At 49.7% G+C, this 16690-nt stretch overlaps 1 protein-coding gene across 7 annotated transcripts in view; it reads right to left on the bottom strand.

The window, feature by feature from the left end:
* The window catches only part of Ak8 (adenylate kinase 8), a 105119-nt gene that overhangs the window by 72232 nt on the left and 16197 nt on the right, over positions 1-16690 (bottom strand). For 3 of the 7 annotated variants that reach the window (XM_060389772.1, XM_060389773.1, XM_060389770.1), the window contains 3 exons: positions 5028-5109; positions 4327-4449; positions 3687-3887 (listed from right to left, as the gene is read on the bottom strand). In XM_060389772.1, the coding sequence (XP_060245755.1) occupies positions 3687-3887; positions 4327-4449; positions 5028-5109 (406 nt within the window). Of the gene's footprint in view, positions 1-3686; positions 3888-4326; positions 4450-4497; positions 4570-5027; positions 5110-16690 lie in introns of all 7 variants that reach the window. The other 4 variants (XM_060389771.1, XM_060389774.1, XM_060389775.1 and 1 more) reach the window with 2 other exon arrangements.

Below are 16690 nucleotides of genomic sequence, written 5' to 3'. Positions count from 1 at the left end.
GGAGCCGGGAGAACAGACATCGGCCTGGTGGGGACCGGCACAGGGCAGCTACCCACCAGACAGCCTTCAAGACAAGGTTCCCTCCCCAAGGCCTCACCTCCTGCCAAGGCCCCCAGACTGTCCTGTGCAAGGCCAGCTGTGAGTGGCATTTGCCACTCTTCCTTTGGCAAGGAGATCCTGTCCTGAGGAAGGGCTGGGCCAACATGTCGCCTTCAGGAAGATGGCTTAAGAAAGAACGTGTAGGTGTGTCTACTATGGAGTTTGGTTATCGGGGCATTTGAAGCCCATGCTGGTCTCTTTTTACAGGGTTCCCATAGCATGGCCAGTAAACGTGTTCAGGCGTGGTCTGGTGTCTCCCCTGGAGGGTGAATGGTATGGGGAGGCAAAAAGGAGCCCAACCGAGAAGCAGGAGTAGTTGTTCATACACAGACTTTGGAACTTTGGGGGTGGGGGATTGCGTGTATGGTGTCTACACGGGTCTACATGTTTGTGTCTGTGTTTATGTGGAGGTGTGAATGTGCACATGCAAGCACCCACATATGAAGCTGCCAGGTCAATGTCTTAGTCACTGAACCTAGAGTTTACCTGTCTCTGTTTCCCCATAAGTAGGATTACAGGCCTGTAACTAGGATTACAGTCTTTAATGTATTTTTTAAAGTGAATTTGTCTGTTTGTGTGCATACACATGCCACAGTGCCTGTGAGGAGGTCAAAGGACAATTTTAGGGAGTTAGCTCTCTCCTTCTACCACGTGAGTCCTGGGGACTGAACTCAGGCTGTCAGCCTCAGTAGCAAGCGCCTTTATGGATGGATCATCTCACCAGCCCCCTTTAAACACGGCTGCTGGGAACGAAAACTCAGGCCCTCATGTGTCCGTGAGCACCCTGCCGGCTAAGCTGTCCCCCCTGGCCTGAACTCGGCATCATTACAGGACTATTTCACTGGTCACTAGGACTTACAGTTCCCTCTTTTCGGAACTAGCAGCACAGGTGAGTTAAAGTTGACTGCCCCAAGGCTGTGGTCACCACTGTCATGGGCACATCATACCACGGGCAACATGCAGAACTGCTAAATTAAACAGTCATCTGCTCAGTCTGCCATCCCGCGAGGGAGCTAGCCTTCTTGTTCTCGAATATAGACAGCCAGCACAGTGTGCAGTGTAGCCATGGCGCCTCTCAGAGCCGGGGTTCCAGTCCTCCTCTAGGACAGCCCAAAGCAGAGTACCCTTGCACGGCTCCCAAGCCCAAGCCTTCCACAGCCCAGCACCCCTGAAAAGCACATATACTACAGTGACGCAGCCTGCTTGCAAACGATGCCTAATTTACAGTAAATAACTACGTTAATTAGAAGTAACGATCCCCCAGACAGTCCCACATCCAGCTATTCTTTCTGGAAATAGACGGCTGCTGGATGCACTGAGAAGAGATTAAATAAACAACACAGAGGGAATCTTGCAGCCTGATTTTCAATTTATCTCTTCACATTATTAATTAATAATAATTAATATTTAGATGCTCACGTTTTTATTTACAATTCCAGGCATGAATTCTTTATGAATGATCATATGAACTTTTAAATTTAATTAAGTAATTTAGGAGTAATTAATGTGCAAACTCACAAAACCGTGGCATGAGATAAACGTGGTAGATGTTTATCTTAAGAGCATGTGTTTGCTGCTAAAGATCTTTCTGAGATGCAAAGCTCCGGAAGATTGCAAGGCGGCCTCAACCTGACGTGGCAAGCAGCCCCTCCTTCCCGATGCCTGCCCGATCGTCATGGTGGCCGGTAGAGGGCCTGGTCTGCCTCAGAGTGTGCAGAGGCCCCAGCCACAGAGGGCTGCAGAGGGCCTTTCCTGGGGTGCACGTGTGTTTGTGTGTGCATGAGTGTGTGTGAGTGTTAGCTTGCACACAGGTGCACGTGTATACATTTGTGTGGAAGTCAGAGGACAGTCTCAGGAACCATCCACCTTGCTTTTAGAAACAAAGTCGCACTGGCCTAGAACCCAGTAGGTGAGGCTGGGATCTGTCTGGACCTCCCAGCCTTGGGATCACAAGCATGTACTGTCACACCTGCTGGAAAGTAACTTTAGTGATGCTTGCAAAGCAAACACTACTTGTTTTCCCTTTATGACAGGGTCTCCTGTAGCCCCGACTGGCCTCAAGTTTGATGCACAGCTGAAGATGATGTTGCAGGGACAGCCTTGGACACGCTTGGCAAGCATGTGGAGCCATGGAAAGCCATGCCTCTAGTTCTCTCTGTGGGCTTTTCAAATTGAAATTAGAATATTTGCAACAGGCTCCCCCTCTGCTTCCCAGGCTGGCCTCAGCTTGCCCGTCTTCCTGCTTCAACATCTTAAGTATGGGCTTCACAAGGACACACCTCCACACTCAGCTTAAAGTGAGTTTTTTTTTTTTTTTCTTTTTTAAACACAGGTCTTATGCAGCCCAGGGTGGCCTCTTTATGTAACAGAGATGACCTTGAACTTCTGTCCCTCCTGTGTGCATCGGCCTACACCTGGGATTGCAGGTGTATGCCACTACGCCAGGTTTATGTGGAAGCCAGCACTTTGAGCACGCTGCCAGCTGAACTCCACTATCATATCAGTTTTTCTCTTCCTTGAAGAGACTTGAAGGAGCCTAAGTGAAAAGGGTCATCAAGGGACTCAGTGTCTGCTGCCATTTTACTGTGCCAAAACACTCTAAATGCTTTTTCTTCTGGTATCAGACAGAAGAAGATAATGGATTTAGAGATACCAAAACTTAAATATTTCTTTAGTATTTATAAATATCCCATTTCTGCAAGGCTGCCCTTGGGCAGCTGTCAAGTATGTGGACAGCCTTGCAGCATGTCAGTGGGCAGTGAGCAGCTTATCCTGGCTCGCCGAATCACCTTGCCTGCTTTGCATCGATAAATGTGTTCTTGCCTTAATCTTTGCATTTTCTTCTCCTTCAAGATCAGCCCTCAGAACCTTGCTACCATCATGCTCCTCCCATTCTTTACACCCACACATTGTCAAACCCTCTGTGAGCTCGGGATATAGCCACACCTAGGTGTCAGGATCAGTCCCGGGTCTCTACGGGTCCCTGCACGGCCCATTAGTGACCGGCCTCCCAGGGTGCCCACACTCCCAGCCACTGCTGTTGCCAGCCTGATGGACATTGGGATGGGGAGGGAGTCAGGTATTGCAGGATATTTGATCACACTATGAACCCCTTGATTGTGTACTGGAAAAACCTATTTCTAGTTGTGGTGGCTCAGCCCTAGCACACACCTTTAATCCAAGAGCTTTCTGAAAGCAGGATAAAATTAAGACAACCATAGGTCAAGAGGCAGAGCAAGCAACCAGCTGACGGGAGTGAACTTAAGAAAAAAAAACATAGAGAGTGAGAGGAAGTCCAGAGGATGCATAGAGAAACAGAAAGGAAGTAGAAAAGAGGGACATTCAGTTTGGAAGGTTCTTAAGACAGCATGGAGAAGGTGCTTTTCCTCCTGGGATGTCAGCTGAGGAGGAAGGTCAGCTGGCTTCCTTCTCTGCCTCTCTGAGCTAGTAGGCTTTCACCCCAGCATCTGGCTCCTGAGTCTTTATTGGCAAAATCAGATGTTCGGGATTTTGTTTGAAAACAACAGTCAGGTGTTGAGAGCATCTCGGCCGTGTGGCTCTGAGGTGGGGCGGTTCGCTGTATTTACCCTGGTAGAAGACATCCACACACGGCTGGTCTGCGCTGATGCTTTTCAGGATTTTGGGGTATGAAGGAAGGATCCTGACAATGTTCCTGTGGTAGTCCAGCAGCTTCTTCGCCGTCTCTATCTCTGAGATGCCCTCTGGCTCTATCAGCCTGTTCTGAACTTCAGCCTCAGGGGGCCAGTCAAAGGTGGTGTGGTAGATCTCTGCACGGGAGAGGCACAGGCTTAGATACAACCAGGGCTGCTGCACTTCCTGTCTTGCTGCCCAGGGTTGTGGCTGACCTTCAGAGCCAGCAAGTGTTCTCACTAAACAGTGCGTGAATAACAGCAGCTGTTATTCCTAACCATAAAAACAACGGGGTGGGGATAGATGGAGCTTAGCAGGAGTGTGTACTTTAGGTACACAAGGCCCTGGGCTCAATCCCAGCACCCCATTCACCAGGGTGATGGTTTGTGACCAATTACAAGATTTGGTGGAGTCATAACAGCTCTCTCAAACCTACAGCTGGCATACCATTCCCCCTCCAGGACCTTCTGAATCGGGGATCCTCAGGGGCTCTCTGTTCTCAGGCCTTCTATAATGGAGGCAGGAGGATCAGAGGTTCAAGGTCATCCTTGCCTACAGAGCAAGCACAAGACCAACCTAGACTATATGAAATCTTGTCCCAAGAAAAGACAGTGATGCCTCTCAGCCAGCAGGGATTTCTGTTCTCGGTAGCTTCCGGCTCTGAGACAGGCCCTCTCAGCTGTGTGGACCCCTGAATGCCTAGAGAGAGAGTGGGATTCTTGAATCCACTGGGGTAGGACATCGTACCTCCAGTGACAGGGTCGATCCTCTTCCCCACGTTTCTCTCAATCAGGACTGTGTCCGGAGCATTAAGCACAACTGGGCAGAGAAAAAAGGAACAAACCTGGTGTGCTGGGCTCAGGTGCCACATGTCTGAGACCTTCCCCATCCCCCCCCCCCATGGCACTAAACCATTCTGAGACCAGTCCACGGTGGAGCACGTCCCTGGCCAACAGGTTTCACTGAGGAAAGTGACCGTGTAGACATCTTTGTGACTCGACCCTGTCCCACTTCCTTTGCTCTCATAAAGAGGCCCACAATAGGGGGATTCCTGACACGAGGGATCTGCTTTTCTTAATGACAAGCCCTCAGCACATGTAGCTATGTGGCTGGGGCTAGAGTTCACCTGATGTGTCTTTTTCTTGCTGGATCCCAGGCCCTTGAACCCCCCCTGTGGGCAGTGGCTAGGCCCAGGGTATTCAAGGAGAGGCGGCCAGGGCTGAAGGACAGGGTTCATACTGCATGCTCAGGGCAGCTGGGGCCAGGGCTGTACTCACCGACGTGCTTGGGCGCCAGCCCCAGGGTCTGGATCATCAGCGCCTGCTCCCGCGTCTCAGGGATGCCCTCCAGGACCCAGCCCTAGATAAAGAGTATGGAGGGGCGCTTCACTAGCTTTTAATTTTAGTTAGTTAGTTGGTTATTCTTATGTACATTTAGTGTTTGGCCTACGTATATGCATGTGTGAGGGAGTTGGAGCCACTGGACCTTGAGTTACAGACAGTTGTGAGCTGCCATGTGGGTGCTGGGAATTGAACCCGGGTCCTCTGGAAAAACAGCCAGTGCTCTTAACTGCTGGGCCATCTCTCCAGCCCCTTCACTATTTTTTAATATTTATTCATTTATTTTGTGCACGCACAGGTAGGTGGGTGGGTAAGTGTGAGTGTGTGTGCTGTGTGAGTGTGTGCATTTGGGGGTAGATGTGCCTTTGCCACAACATACATGTGGAGGTCAGAAGACGAGTTTCAGGAGTTAGTTCTCTCCTTATAGCGCACGGGTCCTAGGGATTGAACTCAGATAGGTGAGCAGCCTCGAAGGAGATGCGGCTGTCAGGCTTCTTTTCTTTCAAGGTTTCCAGCCCTCTTTGCACCTTTTTAGACTATAAACTAGGGAGGGGGTGCTCAGTGGGGGCAGGTGCTTTCGGTCAACACCGGTGACCGAGCCCAGAGCCAGTGCTCAGGAAGGCAAGCATGGCAGGCCTCTGATGTCCTGGCTTCCTGAGGCTGCCCCCACCAGCAGCAGCAGGTGCTCACGCTGGGCCTTCACTGCCTCTGTTTTTGAAGGTTTATACCACACCTCCTAAGTGAGTGAGCCATGGTGCCGGCTTCACCCACAGCCCCACCAGGCTGTAAGCGATTTTCACCATCTGTGATGGCTATTATTGGTTGCCAACTTGACTACATCTGGAATTAACTAAAGTCAAAAAGTGGAGGGCACACCTGTGGGGGATTTTGCTGAATTTGAAGCAGGAAGATCCACTTCTAATCCTGATCTTTGAGATGCAAAGACGCAACTTTGATCTGGGCCACAGTTTCTGCTGAAAGCACATGGAAGAAGGAAGCTCTCCCCCTTTCTCTCTGTCTCACTCTCGTGTTCTTTCTCTCTCTCTCTGCCTGTTTGCTCTCAACCTTGCTAGCAAGTCCATTCCTTCATTGACATTAGAGCTGCCTTCTTCTTCTTTCTCCTTCTCCTCCTTCTTTCTGGATTCTGAATTCTGGATTCTGATGTCTACTGACCAGCTGAGACACCCAGTCTTGGGGATTGAGCAACTAGTGGATTCTTGAACTTTTCATTCATAGCCAGCCATCATTGGATTAACTGAACCACAGCCTGTAAGTTATTCTAATAAATCTAGTGTGTGTGTGTTTGTGTGCATATGTGTGCTTGTGTGCATATGTGTGCTTGTGTGTGTGTGTGTGTGTGTGTGTGTGTGTGTGTGATTTGTAAGAGTGGCACAGCCTTGTGGTTCAACCAGTCCAACAATGGCTGGCTATAAACAAAAAGTCCAAGAATCCAGTAGTTGCTCTGTCCACGAGGCTGAACGTCTCAGCTGGTCCTCAGTGTACGCTGGAATCCCAAAGGAGGTGGCTCCAATAGCAGTGACAGGATAGACTTGCTAATGAGAAGGAGAGCAAGCATACAAAGAAAGCCAGCTTCCTTCTTCCCTGTCCTTAATATAGGCTTCCAGCACAAAGCGTGACCCAGGGTGAAGGTTATATTTTCCACCTCAAAAAAATTGGACTAAAGGCATATAGTCCTACCTCAAATAATCTAAACAATCCTGGTTCTCCTGGGCCAGGCATGGTGGCTCACACCTTCAGTAAACCACCTGATGTGGGTGCTGGGAACTGAACTCAGGTCTGCAGAAGAGCTTCAGCACTTTTAACTGCTAGGCCAGCTCTCCAGTCCCATCACACCACACCTTATAATTCTGTTTCCCTTCCCTGCACAGTCACCAATGTTGGACACTACCCTGGGAGAAAACCTGACCGACAAAATATAATACATCCCCAGACCGCTTTAATTTACATATCAGGAAGCCAACCCACGCGGGCAAACACCACCACAGCCATTTGAGGCAGACTATTGCCTCACTGACTGCCCAGTGTGTGCAGTGTCGCTTGTTTCACACTGATTTTTTTTTTTTTTTATGACGAAGCCTGCACCCTTCTTTTGGACTATGGTGTTTGTGGGTGCATAAAAAGGCCTTTCCTACCATGAAAGGAGATAAATATCCACTTGTATTTAAACTATGCTCTCTCATGATTTTACACTTCATGTTTAATAGAACCATGCTTTCTTTTGTGAGTGTGGAAGCTCAGATCCACTCTGCTGCCTCGAGGCTCCCAGCCATCCCAACCTCGGCTGAGAGCAGCCCTCCCCATGGTGCTCCTCTTGTCAAGCTGTAATGGTTGGCACAAGTGGGGCCGACACCTGCCTGAAGATTATGAGGCCATTTTTATTTAACCTGTAAAGTTATTACAATTTCATAACTTATTGTCCTATGTTTCTATTTTTTTTTTCAAAACCGTATTTTTTCAAGTGAGCATCAAAACATTTTTGTTGGGTTTCGAGATGGAAGCTCTGAGGATTCTGGAATAACACCGATTGTGCAGATTCATTCATGAGCAGCTGATGTTCTATGGCAGAAGTCAGTGACTCATCTTTCTATTTGTTTTCTCACACCCCACAGCAATTTAACAGTTGCTAGAGTTCTTTCAAGTCCAGAGAGTCTCGAGTTAGAACACACACACACACACACACACACACACACACACACACACTCTATGCCTTTAGATTTAAAACTCAAAGCAGTAAAATAAACTTTGTAAGCATGAAAGCAAACAAGCAAATGGCTTCAAGTCTACTTCACAGTGAAGGGAGACAAAAGAAGGCCTCCCCTTGTCAGAGACCCTCCTCCTGGTCATCCTGAGGGTTCAGTGTCTCTGTGGTCAGATGATGGACTGATGGGATGAGCCTTCACACCGCATCCTGACTTATAAGAAGGAGAGCAGGTCCTGGCAAATGGCACCTTTCCTCAGAATCAAAAATTTGCTACTCAAACATGGGGGCCAAGTTTGAATTCCTCAGGATACACATAAAAGGTCAGATATGGGGCTGCAGAGATAGCTCAGTGGTTAAGAGCACTGGCTGCTCTTCCAGGAGAACTGGGTTCAATTCCAGTACCTACATGGTGGCTCACAACTGTCTGCAACTCCAGCTCCAGGGGATCTGACACCCTTACACCAATGCACATAAAATAAAGTTTTAAAAAGGTCATACGTGGTAGTATATACCTAAAACACCAGCTCTGGTAAACTGAGACGAGAGGATCTCAGGAGCGGGCTGGCTGGCTGACAGCTAGTCTAACTGAAATGGCTCCAGGCTCAGTGAGAGACTCTGTCTCAACAAATAAGGTGGAGCCAGGCATGGTGGCACAGGCCTGTAATCCCAGCACTCTAGAGTCAGAGGCAGGCAGGTCTCTGTGAGTTCGAGGCCAGCCTGGTCTACAGAGTGAGTTTCAGGACAGCCAGAGCTACACAGAGAAGCCTTACATTAAAACCAAACAAACAAACAAGGTAGAGAAATAGAAGATGACACTAGACATCGACCTCTGGCATCCACATGCACATGTACATGCGCATTCATACATGTGTACACACATATGCACATATACACATACTATCATGCCCCTGTTTTTTGTTTTGTTTTGTTTTTACTATTGAAATATTAAGGTACCAACAGCCTCCATGGATGGTTTTATAAAAAGCTAAACAAATTTACAACCTAAAGCACGTTGGAAAAACCAGGCAAGCTTTCATTAATTCTTTATATAGAGAAACACTGCCACAGAACCCTGGTGTCAGAACTAATGAAGCAAAAGGGAGAGAAAAAGAATTAACAGCCTTTGGATCCCTCAAGTCCTTGTTATAGGCAACTGACCTTATTTTGTGTAGGAGGATGGACTCCTACAGTTGTGAGGGGCTGCAGGGACAGAGGCGAGGCTGCAGCCGGCTCCCTCCTTTTCAGATCTGCAAGAGGGGAGACCAGCGTCCTTGGGAACTTTAGGTAAATTCTTACACACACATAAACAACTTCCTATGATTGGGGAGCGGAAATCATGAGCCCAGTCACTGCTTCCTCTAGTACAAGAGCTGCTCCGTCAGTTTTGAGCCCCCCCTTTTTGTTTTGGTTTTGGTCTTTTGAGATAGGGTTTCTCTGTGTAGTCTTGGCTGTCCTGAAACTCACTCTATAGACCAGCTGGCCTTTAACGCAGAGATCTGCCTGCCTCTGCCTGGGATCAAAGTGTGTGTCATCATGCCCAGCCTTTGTTTTAAAGACAGAGTCTTGGCATGTAGATCAAGACGGTCTTAAGCCTGCTGTAGCAACCCTTCTACCTCAACCCAGCCTTCCAAGCTCTGGGATTGCATGTTTGAGTCACTTCTGGAAGGTGGAAGAGGCAAGCCCTCCAAGAAAGACCTGGTTTTAATATTGCCTCACTGTGCATGAGTTCACTTCCTGGAAGGTGGAAGAGGCAAGCCCTCCAAGAAAGACCTGTTTTTAATATTGCCTTACTGTGCATGAGTTCACTGCGGATTTCAGCGCACGGTCCAAAGCTCTTTCAGCTGTTCACAAGAATAGCACTCACCCACTTCTCACAAGCACAAGCTCGGTTCCCAATGTCCAGGTAAAGGCAGTAAAACAAGGGACACCTCAGTGACTCCTGGGCTGTGGTAACTCCTGTGTAGGTTGAAGACTTTAGGAAGAGGAAGGCCCTTGTCACACAGGGCAGACAGCCATGGACACCCTCATCCCTGTGCTGTCTATGCGGGTCCACATCAGTTGCCACTGGAGGGACAGTGGCTGGATACGGCTTCTGTGTGAGCGTCCCCAGGCCCAGCTCTCAGGAAGCCCTCTCTTCGAGCACACACGTTCACAGGGGCTCCCTGCACAGCTGTAAAAGGGACTGCACTTTCCAGGGGAAACAGCAATCAGAGCTGAGAACATGTTCAGCAAAGCAAGAAGTTAATCAGGAAACAGCAACTGATGGCAGTCATGCCAGCGACACGGAAACACTCGCCACCACTGTGCTCTGCTAGGTCCGCAGGTCCGGTGGCCAGGAGTGGCCTGATGCAGAGGTATCAGGCAACCCTAATTAGATACATTATCCATCTTCTTGACACTTCAGTGAGTTGTCTGTTCCACACTGGAGCCCCAGCTTTGTTCTGAGCAGGTTAATTGATATTCCAATGCCTCAGCTCACCGTACCCCCATGGCTCGGCAGCATTTTATCACACATCAAAAAGGCCGTATGCTCAGGGCACTCCGCACAGAGCTGGGGGTCTGCACAGCTGCAAGGGGCATGGTATCACAGGAGGGACAGGCACCGAGCAGATGTCACAGCTGCAAGAAAGGGAGGCAGAGAAGCCCGGCAGCGCAGGGAAGTCGGTGAGGCTCAGCAGAGTGCGGCCTGATGCAGCAAGGCTCGGCCTGCATCGCACACGGCACTGGCCCTTTCTGCCCTCCTGACTTATCAAAGCACAATTAGCGAGGCCTGTGGGAAGCTTGGTTGCCCTCTGGGACACTGCCTCCATGCTGTTCTTCCCTCCCTCCCTGGCTCCTCAAAGGGAAGCCAGAGTGTGGGTACTCCCTGGGAGCTCCCCCAGGTGTTCCCCCTGATCATATCCTTGCTCCAACCAAGGATCACTAGGAAAAGGCTCCACAGGAGGCACCCGAGAGCTGCTGGCTGGTTCCTCCAGGGACTCCAGGAGGCCTCCTGGCCTCAGTTTCCTCTGTACTACCCCACCCCTACCCTGAACTTGAGGGCACAGGTACCTTCCCTGTCAATCTACACCTCTGTCTTCTCATGACTTTGACTGTACCCCCATCACTGCTGCAGGAAAAAGTCGAGCCAGTGGCTGGAGAGGGAATTTGCAGTCTCCTGTGTCGTCAGAGGCACACTTTCTCCAGCCACACTGTGTCTGCTGTTCAGTCTGCAGACATCAGCCCACATCCACCCGTGGTGGGCCCCAGATCACATTCACCATGGCCTCAGCCTGAGGTTCCATGGGCTCCACAGAGAAGGGTTGGTAATGCGGCAACCTGTGCTTGCCTGTTTTCTGAGCACAGTTCAAACTTCCCCCTCATTCTAGCCCCTCCGGTCCTATTTACATCTGCACAGAGGCCCCATAGAGCCATCGGTGTGCCAGGGACAGCTACCAACCCCTGAGCCTACACAGTGGCCCAGAGGCCCACATCCATGGACTGACAGCCACTGATGTCAGTCTGCTGCTGGGGTGACATCTCTGCCATCGAGTGCCGACCATCAAGTGCTACGGCCAAGGGAAGCAGAACTCACGGCCAAAATGAGGGTGGAGACTCTAGAAACCCTCGCATGTAAGCTTCAAACCCAGGCTGGGACGCTCACTCGGTGCTCCCACCTTGTTGCGAAATCAGACTTGTCATGGCTGCACACAAGATCTAAAAGAAATCTACCTGTGAGCACCAAGACAAGTTTCAGGTTCTGTGTGCAGTGGGAACACCCAGGACACTTCCGTGGCTCGCAGGACTGGAGACACAGTCCAGCTTCCAGCCTCCAAGAGCCAGAGCTGGTCTGTCTTTTTCTCTTGAGACAGGGTCTCACGTATCCCAGGCTGACCTTGATCCTCCTGAGTGTTGGGACTGCAGGTGTGTACCACCATGCTTGGTTATGTTATGCCAGGATGGCTGCTCTTCCTAGTTAAAGGAACAAGTGTACGCTGGCCAGCCTCACGCCCCCACTGCCTGCCTTTCCTCTGGACAGTGGGTGCTATGCTTCTGCGGTGGGCTGGTAGGCCATGCACCTCCTTACTGCAGACCTCTGTCCTCCCTTGCCTCCAGGGGTCAGTGGTTCAGGGCTACAGGCACAGTGCGTGCTGACAAATGCTGGCTCACCACTGTTTGCGAGAACTTCTTCCAGGCCAGGGGGAGGGGAACACAGAAATGACATCACCCTGTCTTCATACAGTTATGATGTCAAAACCAAGAGTTAGTTCCACCAAAGCTCACCCTTGAGAGCCAACGAGTTCATTGGGCTTACTTACAGAGCATGGGTCCATGGATGAGGACTTACACCCCAGAGCAGCCACACCAGGAAGGCTTTACCTTGAAGGGACGATGGCTTCTCCATGGCCACACAGATGAAGTTCCCTCAATTAACCTCCCCATTAGCCCGTCTACTCTAGCAACTGGACAAGACCAGGAGGCTGGCTAGGGCTGGTTTTCCCTTCAGGCCCCTTATGTAAAAGACTGCACTCCTACCTACTCCTTGGGTATGGTGTGCCAACAACCTCATTAGATCATGTCCTGCCAATGTTAGGGTTCTTGGTCTACCACAAGCCCACCCCCGGAAGTATGCAAGACTCTCCTTCCCTCTCCTCCTCCTTCTCCTTTCTTCCTTATTCTACCCCTCCCACTTCCCTTCTCCCTCTTACTGGCCCTCTTCCCTTGCCCTTCTCCCGCACCTCCCCAAATGCTGAGATTATAGGGTGCGGCACCAGGCCCTCCCAGCATAAAGCACGACAGGAGTGAGCGTCATTTTCCACCCTTGAGCCACTCTCAGAGGATTTTCACCTAGCTCCTCCAGCAGTGCTCCAGTGGGCCAGGCCAGGGCACGGCACTGAACGCTGAGCTAAACCTTCTCAGTCAGAGAATGAGGCAGTCGTTGTCTGCGGCCACACGCTGCAGAGCGCAAGCTTGGAGACCCTCAGCCACTTCCTTGCTGCATGGCCTGGCCCAGCTGAGAGGCGGCTCAGTTCAGCACAGGTGAGCACAAGTGACATGCCCAGAAGCATCTTGCCTGTGGACTGAGAGAAAAGGGTCCAGGTGGCTGAGACGAGGTCCTGACCCATGGAGACACAGGCAGACTGCATAGGTTGTTTCAAGCCCGTCGGTTTGTAATGCAAGGAGAGGAAACAGTGTCCAATGTACTGTTCACTGAGTGCTCCAGGCTCTGGGGAGCCAGTGATGGAACCTACTAGCCTCTCCCATAGAGCAGAGAACCCGTGCTCCACAGACTCTGTGCTCCATGACGGAAGGAAAGAATGCCATTTTGGATCTGTCCCAGGTTCTGCATCACCATGGCAATAAATCCCTCGCCAAGTTGCTGCTGGCCCACAGAGTAGGGACTGGTGGTTAAGATCCAAGTAGAGCCATGTGGTCAGGGTGAAAGCTTAAGTCAGCACTACAGACACGTTTGTATTCAGGTTCCTTCATGGAGACGGTGCGGCTGCTGCCTGGGTGGTTTAGATGGGCAGCGGAGGCTGTCTTCGGCTTGCATCTGGATTCTCACCACTGGTGTTTGCAAGTCTCATTCACCCTTGGTCTCCCACACCATGGTCACATTCAACTGCAACACCTTGGGGTGGCTGCACATCTTGAGACCAGGGGTTCAAGTTCTTCAGAGCCCACTTTTGAGCTGATGTGGTGCCCTTTGCTGTGAAGTTTTCCGATGTTTTTCTTTATTCCTTCCATCAGCAGAAATAAGGTTCAACCATCAATATGGCTGATGTTAAGTCACAAAGGAAGCCCATCTCCCTGCCTTATGGATGAATGCCAACTCATTTTCTTGGTATCTTGTTTGTTTGAGAAAGGCTCTCATACTGTAGCCCAGGCTGCCATCTCTCAGCAACCCTCCTACCTTGGCTTCTCAGGATTTCACTGACTGTGGTGGTTTGACTAGGTATGGCCCTCATAGACTCCTGTGCTGGGACGCCTGGCCTCTTAGCAGGTGTGGCCTTGTTGGAGGAAGTGTGTCACTATGGGGGTGGGCTTTGAGGTCTGCTATGCTCAAGCTATGGCCAGTGACACAGTCTCTCCTTACTGCTTGTGGATAAAGATGTAGAACTCTCATCTCCAGCACCATGTCTGCCTGCACAATGCCATGCTTCCCGCCATGGTGACAATAGACTAAACCTCTGAAGTGTAAGCCAGCCCAACCACACACTTTCCTTTATAAGAGTTGCCGTGGTCATGGTGTCTCTTCATAGCAACAGAACCCTAAGACACTGACTTTCCTTTCTCACTATATATTTTTATAGAACTTTTTTTTTTTTTCAGAAATTATCTACCTAAAACCTTTTACACAAAGGGAAACTGGTGCTGCTGAGTCAGCTCTGTAGCTGGAGCACTTGTTTTTGTTTTTTTGTTGTTTTTCTGGTTGGTTGGTTGGTTGGTTGGTTGGTTGGTTGGTTGGTTGGTTGATTGGTTTGGTTTGGTTTGGTTTTTCAAGACAGGGTTTCTCTGTGTAGCCTTAGCTGTCCTGGACTCACTTTGTACAGGCTGCCTCTGCCTCCCTGAGTGCTGGGACTAAAGGTGTGTGCTACCATGCCCAGCTCCATACCACATTTTTATTTTATTTTATTTTAAGATTCGTTTATTGTTTTTACAGTATTCTGCCTGCATGTGTGCCTGCACAACAGAAGAGGGCCCCAGATCTCGTTATAGATGGTTGTGAGCCACCATGTGGTTGCCGGGAATTGAACTCAGGACCTTCGGAAGAGCAGCTCTTAACCTCTGAGCCATCTCTCCAGCCCCACATTTTTAAATGTGGTGCTGGGAATTGAATCCAGAGCTCCCTGGATGCTAGGGGAGGGAAGCCACATGAAGGAAGCCATGGGAAGGAACCTGGAAACTTGCAGAAAGATGGACCAGGAAAGGGACTGTCAACCATCCATAGCAAACAGAGCACATACATGCTGGCCAGGTACCATGTTCTGAGTCTCCAGTTCTGGTCTTTCTTATGCACATTCCCAGTGCTTGCACCTTCCTTCTTAGCTCTCCTTTGGCCAGGAGAAGTGGTGTGGGCACCCTCTGACCTGGGGGGCATGGCTGTCCCTAAGGAGCACCTCATATATCTCTGGCAGGCTGAGCTGCCACCTTTTTGTAGTTCTGAAACAAACTGCTAATTTCTCCCTCTCTAATGCATTTGATGGTCACTTCAAATAAAATTCTTCAAAGAGATTGCAAAAGAAGAAAAAAGCAGGGGAAAGAAAAGAAACAGGGCATTAACTGCAGACTCCTGATGGGTTATGTTTCCCTGAACGATAGTCCCTGCGATCTTTTTGTGCTCTAAATTACCAATTCTAGTCCCTGTGTAGCTAAATAATAATAATTACCATATAAATGAATATGCATATGTGTCATTTTTCTCCCGAAAAGCAGGAGAGCTTGCTTGTTTTGGGTGAGGGTTTGTTTTGCTTTTGAACAACCAAAGCTCATAATTAGAAGGCTCGCCTCACCCTGGAAATCTGTCTCCATCGGGAAGAGATGAAAACGGCTCCCGATGCCCCTTGAAGGTTAAAAGAAATCTTAAAACAAATTGAAGGAGGTAGTTCCTTCCCCTGCAGGTAACAATGGCTGGGACACAGCCGCAACCACGGATGTGCAGGTCAGAGAAGCACCTCTGTCTTCAAGCCCAACCCCATTGCTGTCCAGTGGAGCTGGAACACCGAGCAAGCCTCCAGGAGATACCCCTTCCATGACAAGAGGCCCTTCCTCAGTAAAGGAAAGTAGAGAACAGTCATGGAAGACACTGATGTCAAACTCAGGCCTCCACACACGCGCACACACCATAAAACAGCAACACTGCATGAGGTGCTGCATGGAGTACTTGGCCTGGCCATACATGCCATGTAACTGATCAGAGGGGCCACCAAGAGGTCACAGGCTTTCTAACGAGTGCAGATGTGCCTGCAACAAGTCAAAGCATCACCACCACCACCACCATCAGTCACCATGACAATCAGTGCTATACATATCCCTGGGGTCGACAGTATCAATCACAACACAATACAACTGCATGGAATAACATACAATCAAGGCAGCAATTATGACCTAAGTGTATCAATAACGGTAAATGTTAGCATTCTGATGACAGTGGGAGCTCTTGGCAAGGCCTCTGGAAAGCCTGACCTTGAACTTGGTCTATACTGCAGGTGTAGTATGAAAAGAGGCTGTGTGGACCAAGCTTGTAAATAAGGCTCAAGAAGGGACACTAGACATCAGACTTTGCTGGCGCTGGGGATGCAAAGCCCCGGGCTCCATCCCCTACACTGCACATACCAGTTGTCATGAACCATGTCTGTAACCCCAGCACTCAGGACATGTGGGCACAAGGATTAGGGATGCAAAGCCAGGCTGAGCTATATGACTCCTGTGTGTCCTGGAGGGCAAGCTTGAGCTACACACAGAACTGCAGCTTCCCTGAAACCATACTCCCATAATGTCTAGTAGAGACCCAGCAGCCCTGACCATCTCGGTCTGTGTCTATTTTATGTTTCAGTTTTAAAGATTTATTTATTTGTGTATGTGTATGTCTGTATTATGTTTGCAAATATGTATGCAGCTACCCATAGATGCCAGAAGGAGGGATTAGGGTTCCTTGGAGCTGGAGTTATGGGCGGCTGTGAGCTGTGATTTGGTTGCTGGGAGCCAAACTCTGGTCCTTTGCAAGAGCTGCAAGCGCTCTTAACTGCTTAACCAACTCTCCAGCCCTTTGTGTGGCATTTCTTATGTGTTTAAAGTAGCACTAGGAGGGCAGCTGGGTTCATGTGAATGCATCTTGCTGCCAGGACACACAAGACCACTCTGTAACTCAGCCTGAAGCATTTGTTGCTCTGCATTG

The sequence above is a fragment of the Meriones unguiculatus genome, chromosome 8 (assembly GCF_030254825.1).
Source record: "Meriones unguiculatus strain TT.TT164.6M chromosome 8, Bangor_MerUng_6.1, whole genome shotgun sequence".
NCBI lineage: Eukaryota > Metazoa > Chordata > Mammalia > Rodentia > Muridae > Meriones > Meriones unguiculatus.
This window is presented reverse-complemented; position numbering and strand designations above follow the sequence as displayed.